Raw genomic sequence first — 14,415 nt, 5'->3', positions numbered from 1 at the left:
TGAAGCTGAAAAGCTTCTGTAAAGCAAAGGACATGGTCAACAAGACAAAAAGACAACCTACAGAATGGGAAAAGATCTTGACTAACCCCACATCAGACAAAGGTCTGATCTCCAAAATATACAAAGAACTCAAGAAATTGAACACCAAAAAAATCACATAATCCAATTTTAAAAAAAGGAGTACAGACCTAAACAGAGAACTCTCAACAGAGGAATCTAAAATGACTGAAAGATACTTAAAGAAATGTTTAACATCCTTAGTCATCAGAGAAGTGCAAATCAAAACAACTCTGAGATTCCATCTTACACCTCTAAGAAAGGCCAAGATCAAAACACTGATGACAACTTATGCTGGAGAGGTTGGGGGGAAAAGGGAACACTTCTGCATTGCTGGTGGGAATGCAAGCTGGTACAGCCCCTTTGGATGTCAGTGTGGTGATTTCTCAGAAAATTAGGAAATAACCTTTTTCGAGACCCAGTAATAACACTTTTGGGTATATATCCAAAGGATACTCAATCGTGCCACAAGGACATGTGCTCAACTATGTTCATAGCAGCTTTGTTTGTCATAGCCAGAACCTGGAAACAACCTAAATGCTCCTCAACCAAAGAATGAATAAGAAAAATGTGGTACATTTACACAATGGAGTACTACACAGCAGAAAAAAATAATGACAGCTTGAATTTTGCAGGAAAATGGATGGAGCTAGAAAACATTATTTTGAGTGAGGTAACCCAGACACAGAAAGACAATTATCACATGCACTCATTCATAGGTGGTTTTTAAACACAAAGCAAAGAAAGCCAGCCTACAGACCACAATCCCAGAGAACTTAGGCAACAATGAGGACACAAAGAGAGACTTACATAGATCTAATCTACATGGGAAGTAGAAAGTAGAAAAAGACAAGATCTCCTGAGTAAATTGGGAGCATGGGGACCTTGAGGGAAGATTGAAGGGGGAGGGGAGAGGCAGGGAGGGGAGCAGAGAAAAATGTAGAGCTCAATAAATATCAATAAAAAAGGTATAATAAAAAAAGAAAAAGGCAATGCAGAGCAAATCGGAAAAAAATAGAGGAAGTATCTGGGCAGTGGTGGCACAAGCCTTGAATCCCAGCACTCGGAGGCAGAGGCAGGCAGATCTCTGGAGTTTGAAGCCACCGTTGCCTACATAGCTAGTTCTAATACAGCCAGAGCTACGCAGAGAAAGAAAGCCTGTCTTGAAAAAAAATAGAGGAAATACAGCTGTTGCCAATATAAATTAATCTCATAATTTGGAGCAGCAACAACAACACTGAGGGCTGAGGAGAGAACAGACAAGCTTGAGAACCTGAGTTCACATCCCCAGAGCCCAGGTGGAAGAAAACAACACACAAAACAACAAAGAAAACTAGGCGGAAGGAGCGAGAGGGGAGAAAGGGGTCCTGTGCGGATGCAGTGAGATGTCTGTCGGGCACCCAGTCTAGCTGAACCCATGAACTCCAAGGTCAGTGAGCAATCTGCCTCAGAAAATAAGGTGAAGTGTGATGGAAGGCACCTCATATCAACCTCTGGCCTGCAAACATGAGCACACACACACACACACACACACACACACACACACTTACATATACTCTCTCTCTCTCACACACACACACACTTACATATACTCTCTCTCTCTCACACACACACACACACGCATTTACATATACTCTCTCTCACACACACGCACTTACATATACTCTCTCTCTCTCTCACACACACACACACGCACTTACATATACTCTCTCTCACATACACACACACACTTACATATACTCTCTCTCTCTCTCTCTCTCTCTCTCTCTCTCTCTCTCTCTCTCTCTCTCTCACACACACACACACACACACACACACACACACATCACCACTACCAACAACAACAAAATGGAGAGAATTAACAAAATCAGAAATGAAAATAGGGACACAAGGGCTGGAGAGATGGCTCAGAGGTTAAGAGCACTGACTGCTCTTCCAGAGGTCCTGAGTTCAATTCCCAGCAACCACATGGTGGCTCACAGCCATCTGTAATGAGATCTGGTGCCCTCTTCTGGCTAGCAAGCATACAGACAGACAGAACACTATATACATAATAAATAAATAAATGTTTTAAAAAAAAGAAAAAGAAAATAGGGACACAACAACAGACACCTAGGAAAACCAAAGAATCATTAGGTCATACTTTAAAAACCTGTACGCCACCAATTTGGAAAATCTAAAAGAAATGGATAATTTTCTCAATAGATACCACTTATCAAAGTTAAGATCAGATAAACAACTTAAATAGATCTACAACCCCTAAGAAAATAGAAGCAGCCATTAAAAGTGTCCCGAGCAAAAAAGCCCAGGGACAAGTGATTTTAGTGTAGAATTCTGAGACTTGCCTAGAAGAAGTAACACCAGTACTCCTTAAATTATCCCACGAAAAGAAAACAGAAAGAACACTGCCAAATTCATCTTATGAGGCCACAGTCACACTGACACCCAAACCACGAAAGAGTCAACAAAGAAAGAATTACAGATCAATTTCCTTTATGAACATGGATGAAAAAATATTCAGTAAGTACTCAAAAACCAAATTCAAGAACACATGAAAAAGATCATCCACCATAACCAAGTAGGCTTCACCCCAGAGATTTAGGGATGGTTCAGCATATAAAAATCAGTCAATGTAATCCACCATATAAACAAACTGAAAGAAAAAATCACAAGGTCATCTCACTAGATGCCAAAAAAAGCTTTTGACAAAATCAAACATCCCTTCATGATAAAAAGTCTTGGAAGAGCAGCAAGTGTTATTAGCTGCTGAGTCATTTCTCCAGCTCCTTTTTAACAGTTTTATTTTCTTAAGATCAGCCAGGCAGTGGTGGCGCATGCCTTTAATCCCAGCACTTGGGAGGCAGAGGCAGGTGGGTCTCTGTGAGTTCAAGCAAGTTACAGGACAGGTTCCAAAGCCTCAGAGAAACTCTGTCTCGAGAAACCACTTTAAAAAAAAAGTTTTGGAGTGATCAGGGATACAAGGGACATACCTAAACATAATAAAGGCAATATATAGCAAGCCTATAGCAACATCAGATTAAATGGCGAGAAACTCAAAGCAATTCCACTAAACTCAGAAACAAGACAAGGTTGTCCACTCCCCCATATCTATTCAATATAGCATGTGAAGTTCTGGGTAGAGCAATGAGACAACTGGAGAATCAAGAGAACACAAATTGGGAAGGAAGAAGTCAAAAATCACTATTTACAGATGATAAGATAATATACATAATCAGCCCTAAAAATTCTACCAGGGAACCCCTACAGTTGATAAACACCTTCAGTGAAGTGACTTTATAAAAGATTAACTCAAAACTATTAGTAGCCCTCCTCTATAAAAATGACAAACGGGCTGAGAAAGAAACCAAAGAAACAACACCCTTCACAACAGAAGTCAAATATTATAAAATACCTTGGGATAACTCTAACCGAGCAAACAGAAGACTTGTATGACAAAAACTTGAAGGATTTGAATGAGGAAATTGAATACAATATCAGAAGATGGGCAGATCTCCCATGTTCATGAATCAGTAGAATTAACATAGTAAACATGGCCACCCTACCAAAAGCAATCTCTAGAGTCAGTGCAGTCACCATCAAATTCCAACACAAGTCGTTTTTGTTTGTTTGTTTGTTTTTTGTTTTTTCGAGACAGTGTTTCTCTGTGTAGCTCTGACTGTCCTGGAACTAGCTCTGTAGACCAGGTTGACCTCGAACTCACAGAGATCCATCTGCCTCTGCCTTCCGAGTGCTGTGATTAAAGGTGTGCGCCACCACTGCTCAGCTTCAGCACAATTCTTTACAGACATTGAGAGGACAATACTCCACTTCATATGAGAAAGAAACCAAAAATCCGATGTTGGGATAATCTTTTTGTATACCGTGTAAAGATGTGTCTCTGTTTTATCTCACCGCCTAAGACACCTTCTGATTGGTTTAATAAAGAGCTGAATGACCAGGGCTGAAGAGATGGCTCAGAGGTTAAGAGCACTGACTGGCTGTTCTTCCAGAGGTCCTAAATTCAATTTCCAGCAACCACATGGTGGCTCACAACCATCTGTAGTGAGATCTGGTGCCCTCTTCTGGTCTGTAGGCACACATGCAGACAAAACACTATACATAATAAATACATCTTTTTTTAAAAAAAGATGTATTTATTATGTACACAGTGTTCAGCTTCCATGTATGTCTGCAGGCCAGAAGAGGGCACCAGATCTCATTACAGATGGTTGTGAGCCACCATGTGGTTGCTGGGAATTGAACTCAGGACCTCCTTAAGAGCAGTCAGTGCTCTTAACCTCTGAGCCATCTCTCCAGCCCTAAATAAATAAATCTTTACAAAAAAAATAAAAAGAGCAAGGAGCTGAATGACCAATAGCTAGGCAAAACTCCCAGACAGAGATAGAGAAAGAATCTGAGGTGAGAGATTCATCAACCAGACAAGGAGGAAATCAGAAGTAAACTACTGAGGAGAGGTAACAAGCCACATGGCAGAACACAGACTAAATATGGTCTCCTGGTAATGGAAGATATGGAGCCTGAACCGTTCATCTTCTGTAACCTGGCAAGGCTTTCAATGGTGGAACTGGGACACTTCCAGCCTCCAAAACCTTTGACCTACAATTTGCCCTGCCTGCAAGATGAGCTGGGGCAATAGTGGTGCAGAACTTGTGGGAGTGGCCTACCCATGCTGATGATCCAGGAAACTGGATAGAGTCAAACACAACTGGCTAAAACAAAAAAAGACTCAATGAAACGAACCTAATGATGTTCTGCTATACTGACAGATCAGTGCCAAGCCCAGCTGTCATCAGAGAGGCTTCTTCCAGCAGCTCACAGTAGCGGACGCAGAGACCCACAGCCATTCATTAGGCAAAGAACAAACCCAGGTTCGACATCTCCATCAGGTCCCTCCCGGCTCACAGAGAAGGAAGGGGCAATCACTGAACTTCATGGATCCTCACTAGGTCCTTTGCATATATGTGATGATTGTTGGGTTGGCGTTTTTGTGAGAGTCCTGGAAGTGGGAGTCGGGGTGTCTCTGACTCTTTTTGCTTGCTCCTGGGACTGTCTTTCTATACTGGGTTCCTTCATCCAGCCTTGACAAGAGGGCTCATGCCTGGTCTTATTTCATCGGTTTGCTGTTTTCTGTTGATGTCCCTGGGAGGCCTGCTCATTTTTGGGGGGAGATGGAGGAGCAGAGTGGATCTTGGGATAGTTGGGGTAACTTGGAGGAGCGGACGGACGGGAAGTTTCAGTAGGGTTGTATTTTATGAGAGAAGAATAAACTTAAATCATTTTCTATCATTACTTCTTTTTGGGGGGTGGGATCTTTTTTGAGGCAGGGTTTCTCTGGGTAGCTGTCCTGGAACTCACTATGTAGACCAGGCTGGCACTGAACTCTGAGATCTGCCTGCCTCTGCTGGAATTAAAGGTGTTTCCTTGTTTCTAGTTTTTCTTTGAGGACGAGAGTGGGATGAACAGAGAAAAAGAGTTTCTTAACGCATATAGAAGTTAACCAAGTTGAGGGCTGGGAAATGTAGCTCAGTTGGTAGAGTGCTTTCTCAGTGTGCATAATACCCTGGGTTCTAGCCCCACCATTGCTCAAGAGAAGGTGTGACAGCCTGTGCCTGTAATCACAGTACTTGGGGGATGGAGATGGGAGAATTTGAATAAAGACCTTTGTTATCCTTGAATACACAGCAAATCCTAGGCCATCTGGGCTACTTGAGACCCTTTCTCAAAAACTAATCCATTTGGGGCTAACAAAATAATTCAGTGGGTAAAGGCTCTTGCGGCCAAGCATGGTGATCTCGGTTCAATTCTTGTACCCACATGAAGAAAGGAGAGAACCGACTCCCACACGGTGTCCTCTGACCCTCACACATGTGCCAGGACACATTCCACAGACTCACGTCCACACAATCGTCAGTCAATACATGCAAAAATTTTTAAAAGTTAAGTATGTTGAGGAAGCAGGAGGCTTACCTATGGCAAACAAGTCTTCATTACTACTAGATATTTTGCTCATATCAAAAATGAGACACACCTCCAATTAAAAAAGAAAAGTTAGGGTCTCAAAATCTGTGATGTTAGCAGTGGCCCTGACTCTAGTGCATCAGATAATAGTAATAATTTAATAACAGGTGAGTCGTGTAATAAGGGGTGGATTTACCTTCCTTGAAGACATTCAAAACCAGCTGCTGCAGAATAGAATATTTGTTTGACTACGTAAAGGTATGTTGCTTTTGTTTATGCTGCATTTTTTAACTAAGTAAGGATGTGTTGCTATTTCTCCTTGCCTGCCTAAGGCACCTGATTGGTCTAATAAAAAGCTCAATGGCCAATAGCTAGGAAGAGGAGGGATAGGCAGGGCTGGCTGGGAGAGAAAAAAGGAGAGTCAGCCCCTCAGCTAGGAGCCAGCCTGCCAAACGTGGAGGGAGCAGGGAAGCAGGATGGAAGTATGGAGATGAGGTAAATGAGCCTGGGGCACCACATAGATTAATAGAAATGGGCTAATTTAAGTTTAAAAAAAAAACTGGCTAGAAACAAGCCTAAGCTAAGGCTGAGCATTCACAGTTAATAATAAGTTGCCATGTCATGATTTGGGGGCTGGCGTCCAAGAAAGCCTGCTACACCCAGCAGAACTGAAAACAAGGTCTCTGGAAAATTCAGTCAGCTGGAGCTTTCAGTGACAGAACTGAGCATTGGATTTGATTCTTCGTTTACTTTATTTAACCATTTCTCTGTTTAGTACTCGGACCTTGTACATGCTAGGCAAGCAGTCTCCCATCGAGCTAGCCACAGCCTCAGCTCCAGGGTTGAGCTCTGGCCAGCTGACCACTTCTGATACCCTCTGACCTCCTGCCATGTCGTGCCTGGCCCTTAAGCCTCCTCGGAAACACCCCTTCCACTCATTTTACCTCCTTTCGCGGAACTATGGCCTCGGAAAGGAAAGCAAGCTGGTGTCCTGGATCCTCCAAAACTGGAAATGGCTGTGCCCACCAGGCTGAAAATGAAGCCGGACTTCACCCAAAAGACCAGCCCTGAAGGGCAGCAGCGGCTGTGGGCGAGCCCTGAGGAGGCTGACTAGCCGGCTCACCTCGGGGAAGCAGGCAGTTTTCTGCGTTCTGAGGGAGAAGGGGCGCGGTGACCCTTGACCCCAGGACTCCCTCCCTGCAGCCTGTGGAGAGCCAGGGGCTGCAGAATGGCTGCTCCTCACACCAACCTGACTGGCTTCCCTCACCCAGCCTCGGGATCCCTGGTAAGCTCTCCAGGGGCTGATGAGGTGAAAGGGACCCAGCGGCCTGGGCTGGAAGCCTAGCAACCTCCCCAGTCCTCCCGTGAGGCCGCTCCCACCTCATGAGCCCACGCGGCCTTTCCAGCCGTTTGGTGCATATACGCCATTGCTGTCCTCGCGCCTCCTCTGCAGACAGGCAGTCTGCCAAGTGAGGCAGAAATGGTGTGCTGGAAGTCTTGATCTTCTCGTTTATTCTGTGTGGATTTCAAAGCGCTGATATTTGCTCTCTGATACTTACTCAAATATTTCCTATACTTGCTACTTTCAGTAGCAGAATCAACATTCACCGCACCTGGCCGACTAGGGCTTTAAGGATAGCTGCTGAGAACTGATCAGAGGGAACACCGGTGGAGAAGGGAACTTGCCGCCCGGTCTGATCATTGCGGTTCACCCCAGATCCCACGTGGAAAGGGAAGTGTCTCTTTCAGTTTGACCATCAGATTAGTAGAATAATGAACACAAAGAAATGGGAATGTTCCCTTAGGAATCTCATGCTGGGAAAAGGTGCCAACCAGAGGGTGACTTGCCTCCCGATTTCACACTTGTCAGACACCTTATGGTTGAGGCCCGGACAGCGGTGGGTCAATGGCGGCCAGCACATCTTGGACGGCTTAGATACGCATATCGCTAGCCCTCTATCTGCACTTCAGCCTCACGTCAGGAGCCTGAGATGTATTGGAGGGGTCACTGACCTATTTGCCTCTTCCTGATGGGGCCACAATGAATAAATCTTTTTCTGCTTTCCACTATTAATTTGGTTCTTTTAATTAACTTTCTGGGGATGAGTAGCTGAGCCTAGCTTGGAGCACAACCTGTTACAGGAAAGATACAGCCCCCAAAAGTTATATACACACACACCTCATTCAAAATAAGGAAGCCAGGCATGGTGGATCCTACCTTTAATCCCAGCACTCAGGAGGCAGAGGCAGATGGATCGCTGTGAGTTCTAAGGCAGTCTGGTCTACATAGTGAGTCCCAGGACAGCCAGGACTACACAGAGAAACACTGTCTCAAAAAAAACAAAAACAAAACAAAACAACAACAACAAAAAAAAAAACATGGGACAGCTTCTGAGGAATGACATCTGATGTTTGTCCTTCAGCCTCCAAATGCACACGTGCACTCATACACTCGTGAACACACAGGACATACACACACAAAAGAAGAGAGAAGGGAAGGAAGGAAGGAAGGAAGGAAGGAAGGAAGGAAGGAAGGAAGGAAGAAAGAAAGAAAGAGTCGAGCCTTGTCTCAGAAGACAACTCAGAGACCTGGGGCTTGAAGAGGAAGCTGGGTGATAGGAACCTCCCCCCCCCCCCCCCACTGTAAGTCTGTGAGGAACTGGGGACCTGACAAGCGTGAGGGACACATGGGCACATCATAGGAAACCATGGAGATGCTGAGTGTGCTAAATGACACCCCACTGCCCATGCCTGGTTCTTCTGGCACCTCCTCCCCTTAGGTTTCTCCACAGAGGCAGGAAGTGCCACCTGAGGTTCACTTCCTCCACCGGATGTTCAGGCATTGCCTAGCTGCTCTCCTCACCCCTGGGACTGTCACACCTCCTCTGTCCACTTTCACTTCCTCTGGTGTCCAACCCCAGCCCTACGCACATGGGAGCACCTGGTCTGGTGGGGGAAGACACACACACACACAGACACACACACATGCACGCACACGCACGCACACGCACACACACACACACACACACACACACACACACACGACAGAGTCCGAAGGGACAAAGAAGAGCAGAGAGAGAGTTTAGTTCAAGGGCTGTGGGTCCTAAACAGAGGACCGCAAGATGCAGGGGCGGAGCCAGGGAGCAGTGAGGTCAGAGTGTCTGTGAGGTTGGCCTCTGCAGAGACAGCCCTGAGATTCCAGGACCCAGATGTGGGTGGAAGTCCTTCAGGAGGCCCTGTGTACCCTCCCTGAGCCATAGACACCTGAGAGGGACCACCCATTGTGTCCTTGGTACGCACGTATTCCAAGGTACTGCTGTGTGCTCTGTTGAAGCCATGAAGAAGACAAGGACTCAGCTGACAGTTACTAAATGAAAAGGGCTGGGTGGAGCTCCACCCCTGGAACTTCCTCTTTCTCTGCCCTCTTCCTTTGTGCCTCCTTCTCTCAGTCTCTCTCTTTCTCCGACCATTATCCCCCTGGTCCCCTGTGGCCAACACCTCTTCTGCTGGGTTCCTCAAGCTGGTCGCTCCCCATCTAGGAGAAGATGTCAGCCCAGGAGAGTTGCCTCAGCCTCATCAAGTACTTCCTCTTCGTTTTCAACCTCTTCTTCTTTGTGAGTTTGCTCATGGCTGCCCGGCAGGGGTCCCAGGGCCACCATGGCCCTGGATTGCCCGCAAACCTCTCCTCTTCTCTTCCCATAGGTACTAGGCAGCCTGTTTTTCTGCTTTGGCATCTGGGTCCTCATTGACAAGACCAGCTTTGCGTTCTTTATAGGTGAGGGGGCTGGGCAGTAAAGGAGGGTCTTCCCAGGGTGGACCTGACCCAGAACCCCACCCTAAGGCATCGCCTGGTATCTCCTTTGCCCCAGAGGTCCTCAGGAGTTACCAACTTTTCAGACAGGGCTCACGTTCTAGTGGCCCGTTGGCCACTGCCACTGCACCTCTGTGCAGTGTCTTTCCTAGCAGACAGGTTGTGTAAACTGGATGTCCTGGTGCGTGCCTACCATCCGAGCTCCAGGAGGTGGAGCAAGGGGAGCAAGAGCCTACACAGTGGGTTGGAGGCCAGGCTGGGCTATGTGAGAGACAGGCTCAAAAACAACTGCAACAAAATGAGGTCATGATTCCAAACAATAACAGAAATGATAGACATTTCACAAATACTTCCTGTGTCACATCTTGGGCTGGGGCTCACAGACCCTCCCTCCTTGAGGTTCACAGAAGGGAAGTGTCTTGCTAGGTGTCACACAGCTGGGAAGGGGAAGAGCAGAAATAAGTTATAGCAAGGAAGCTACTGATGAAGGGAGAATCAAATCCTTAGCATCGCAGCTGGGCAATGGTAGCATACGCCTTTAATCCCAGCACTCCGGAGGCAGAGGCAAGCAGATCTCTGTGAGTTCCAGCCCAGCTTGGTCTACGGAGCAAGTTCCAGGACAGCCAGAGTTACACAGAGAAAGCCTATCTCAAAAAACAAACAAACAAACAAAAAAGCAACACATATTTATTTACCACGTTGATCACTGAGTTAAACAATGTTCTCAGCGTACTTCAGAACACCTGTTATCCCAGCACATGGGAGGTGTAGGCAGGAAGATCAGAAGTTCCAGGTCACCCCTGGCTACAAAGTGAGTTCAAGCCAGTCTAAGTTACAAAAGACTATCTCAGGGGGAAAAAAAAGAAAAAGAAAAATTTAGGAAAATGATTTCTAACCTGGTGGCCCTCCAGGGGTTTAAGAAATAGATCCAATGCCACTAGACAAGAGATACCACAGAAATGAGACTACAAAGTCCGGAGAAGTGGGACCAGGAGCCAAAACACAGGAGGAGAATCTCAAAGGGAGAAAAACTAACTCAGGGCGGGAGACAGTGCTCTGCCGGGATAGCCAAGTGCAGTTGCTATTTCCCGGCCCGGCCCTCACTGACCTTCACTGCCTCAGGCTTGTCCTTCATGCCACTGCAGACCTGGGCCAAGGTCCTGGCTGTCTCCGGTGTCCTCACCATGATGCTGGCCCTCCTGGGTTGTTTGGGGGCTCTGAAGGAACTGCGCTGTCTTCTGGGCCTGGTGAGTAACACTGCCCATCACCTTTCCATCCTGCCCCTCAGAGGCCTCCTTTCACCTGTTACCTCCCTCTCCGCTCTGTCCTCAGTACTTTGGAATGCTGCTGCTCCTATTTGCCACACAGATCACCATGGGGATCCTCATCTACACTCAGCGGACCCGGGTGAGTTTACCAAGGAGGCTGAGGGGCAGGAGTGGGGAGAGAAACAAAGGCAGGTGGGCTCTGCCATCAACCAGGAAGCTGAGGCCCAAAACAACACACATACACAGCGACAGTCAGAAAGACACGGGGACGGAGGCACAGAAAGGGAACGCTGGCGTGGTCCTAGCTGTCACAGGCTAATATTAATTAGCCCAAGAGACCAAGGCTGGTCTGGGCAATAAAGTGAGGCCACATTTATTAAAAAGGAAGGGGCCATGTGTGATGACATACATCTTTAACCCCAGTACTCTGGAGGAAGAGGCAAGCAGATTGCTTTGAAGACAGCTTGATTTATACAACAAATTCTAGGGCAGCCAGGGTTCCATAGAGAGACTCTGGAGAGGGAGGGGAGGGTGGAGACAGAGGCAGGTAGACTGACTTCTGCCTAGCATTTATTCTGCTGGTGAGTACTTGCCTAGCACTCATGAGGTGGTTGGTTTGGTCCCCAATCCTGGGTACCTGTAATTCCAGCACTTAGAATATAGAGTCAGGAGGACCAAGAGTTCCAGACCAATGTGGGTTACAGGAAAATAATTTTAGTCCAAAATAATTTTATTTCAAAATTAAATTCAAACTTTAAAAAAAAAGAGGAAGAAGCAACGGAGGTGTAAAAACCCATAGAAACACTTCTGAGATTCTGAGGAAGAGAGCACTGCCAGTCATTCAGGAAGAAACCTAAGGGTGCAAAGATGGGCGTCTGGGGTGAACACCATGGGCGGAGCTGGGGCAGTCGGGACGACTAGTTCCATCCTCACCTACACCCTCTCAGCTGGAACGAAGGGTGCAAGAGCTGGTGCTGCAGACGATCCAAGGTTACGGCGCCAACCTGGGTGATACAGCGGCTGAGGAGAACTGGGATTACACGCAGTTCCAGGTGTGTGAGCTCCCTACATCTCATGTCCCAGACAGTTAACACCCTGGACTCTAACATGGTTCTAAAATCTCAGCTTCAGCCTGGGCTTTAAGGAGACTCTGCCTCTGTGTGGGCCGCGGGTCACCTGTTCCCTCTTCCTTACGCTCGTCTCTTTGCTTGAGTACCCCCAGATGACAGTCTCACTGTCCCCATGTAGCTAAGTCCCCAGACCCTTGGCCCTGACGTTGCTCCACCCCAGTCCCAAAATTTCTATGCGAGGAACTCCCGTCCTCGCATGTAGTCCAGCTCTTATCCCAAGACAGAATCTCACGGGTGACCCACAATCTCAGGTTCACCTGATGCTCCTCTGCAGAGCCCAGGTCACCTTGGCCCCATTGTACCTTACATACCCATCATCCCTACCCGCCTCCCAGGCTTGGCTGCACATCTACAGCCCAGACCCCGGGTCCCTGACTCTACCCCCCATCCCATCAGCTGCGCTGCTGCGGCTGGCACTCTCCCCGGGACTGGATCAGCGCCCGCATGCTGAAAGGGAACGAGTCTGAGGGGCCCTTGGTGCCCTGCTCCTGCTACAACTCCACGGCGACCAATGACTCCTCAAGCTATGATAAGCTCCTCTCCCAGCACTGGGGGACCGCTGACCTATGCACTCTTCCCGCAAAAGCTCCCTACTACCGCGAGGTGGGACGGGCACTGGGGAGGTGGGCCGTCGGTGGGCGGGATCTCTAAAGGGCGGAGTCTTTAAGAAAGCGGGCAGGGCTTGGAGGGTGCGGCTAGATCAAAGGCGTGGCCCAAGGAGGTCAGGAGAAGCGGGTCCCCCAGAGGTGACTGTGGCCCGCACAAGCATTAGGAATCCAGAAAAGAAAGGTAGGTGGGGGCAGCTACAAGAAAAGGCAGAGATCCTTTATCAATGGGCGTGACGTACTCAGGAGCTGGAGGTCGGTGGTGTGGTGGTGCGTAGCTCCATGGGGCGGGGCCCTCACAGTGAGAGGCGAAACCTAAACAAGGGCGGAGCGGAGTCTGGACCACCCGCACAAGGCAATTTGGAGAAGTCATGTTTGGATAACTAGGCATTGGGCACCTAAAAGAAGATCTGAGGGGCTCCTGGGCTTGGGGGTGAGTTCCAGAAGCAACAACACCTTTATACTTTTCCTGCAACCCCAGGGCTGCGCGCAGAGCCTCCGGAAGTGGCTGCACAACAATCTCATCTCCATAGTGGCTATCTGCCTGGGAGCTGGTCTTCTTGAGGTGATTTGGCCCCGCCCCCATAAGTGAATGGTCTATCTAGATGTATTCCCGTTGCCGAGGAAACACGCTTGCTTTGCGTCTATCTATGGCAGCACTAGCATGGGATGGGGCGGAGACCTGGCTTCTGCAAACTCTTGGCCATATGCGTGCGCTGCCCGCCACCCTCTCCCGCAGGTAAGCGAGATGGCGCTGTGTCTGCAGCTACATCGTAGAACGCTCAGCAAAGAGCCGGTGCTGCCGCTGCAGGGAGCCGAGGGTTCGAGCCCTACGCCCCGGCTGAGCGCTGATGGCAGCAGCGGGCGCTGGGGCGGGCTTAGCAGCAGCAGCGGACGCAGCAGCACCCCGTGGGGCAGCTGGGGCATGGCGGGTGCCTGCCCGACATGGGGGGACAAGGCACAAGGCAAACTACCCATGGCTTTGGGACCTTGGCCGTTGTGGGATACGGACGAAGAGCAGCCTGAGACGGAGAGCGCAGATGCTGAGGTGGAGGTCGGGGAACACGCAGAGACGGCCGCGTCTCCAGAATAAAGGACGCTGGGCTTGCCTCTGAGCTTTCAGACTGCCACTGGGCTGCCTGCTCTCAGCGCCGCCAGTCACTCTAAACTGTGCACGCCCACTTTTTGCTTCTCCTTTTGCCTCTCCCTTCGGGCACCACCCCTTCTTCAACCCTGAAACACTGTCTTTCTCTGCAGCTCAGCTTCATGACGCTCTCAATATTCCTGTGTAGAAATCTGGACCACGTGTATGACCGGCTGGTCCGGTACCGCTAGGCCTGGCCCGTCGCATTGGCGCCCACACCTCCACGCAGCCAAGAAATGTTTCCTTCCTGGCTGGTCTTAAGGCTAGTGCCTTGGGACTCAATCCCTGGGGATCCAGGTGTCTGCCCTTACTGACAGCCATCACTTCCCCCATGGGGCCAGGGCCTTCCCTCTGTCCCCAGCTTCCTTCCCCATCCCCTCCTCTCCACACCATCTGTCTGCCACCTCCCACACGATACCTC

General features: G+C 48.5%; 1 protein-coding gene across 2 annotated transcripts; it reads left to right on the top strand.

Moving 5' to 3' along the window:
* The first annotated feature begins 9,476 nt into the window (after positions 1 to 9,476).
* Cd37 (CD37 molecule) lies at positions 9,477 to 14,413 on the top strand. Of its 2 annotated transcripts, none has more exons than XM_038313672.1 (8): positions 9,477 to 9,650; positions 9,739 to 9,811; positions 10,970 to 11,094; positions 11,180 to 11,254; positions 12,063 to 12,167; positions 12,642 to 12,848; positions 13,332 to 13,415; positions 14,108 to 14,413. In XM_038313672.1, exons 1-8 carry the CDS (start codon positions 9,582 to 9,584, stop codon positions 14,183 to 14,185), a joined length of 816 nt encoding a protein of 271 aa, XP_038169600.1. In that variant the 5' UTR covers positions 9,477 to 9,581; the 3' UTR covers positions 14,186 to 14,413. The 2 variants fall into 2 exon arrangements, with proteins under 2 accessions (XP_038169600.1, XP_038169601.1); XM_038313673.2 differs by having other exon boundaries at positions 9,598 to 9,650; positions 10,993 to 11,094.
* The last annotated feature ends 2 nt before the right edge of the window (positions 14,414 to 14,415 follow it).

This window comes from Arvicola amphibius, chromosome 12 (genome assembly GCF_903992535.2).
Source record: "Arvicola amphibius chromosome 12, mArvAmp1.2, whole genome shotgun sequence".
NCBI classification, from domain to species: Eukaryota; Metazoa; Chordata; class Mammalia; order Rodentia; family Cricetidae; genus Arvicola; species Arvicola amphibius.
Note: the sequence above shows the minus strand (reverse complement) of the source record. Positions and strands in the feature narration are given on the sequence as shown.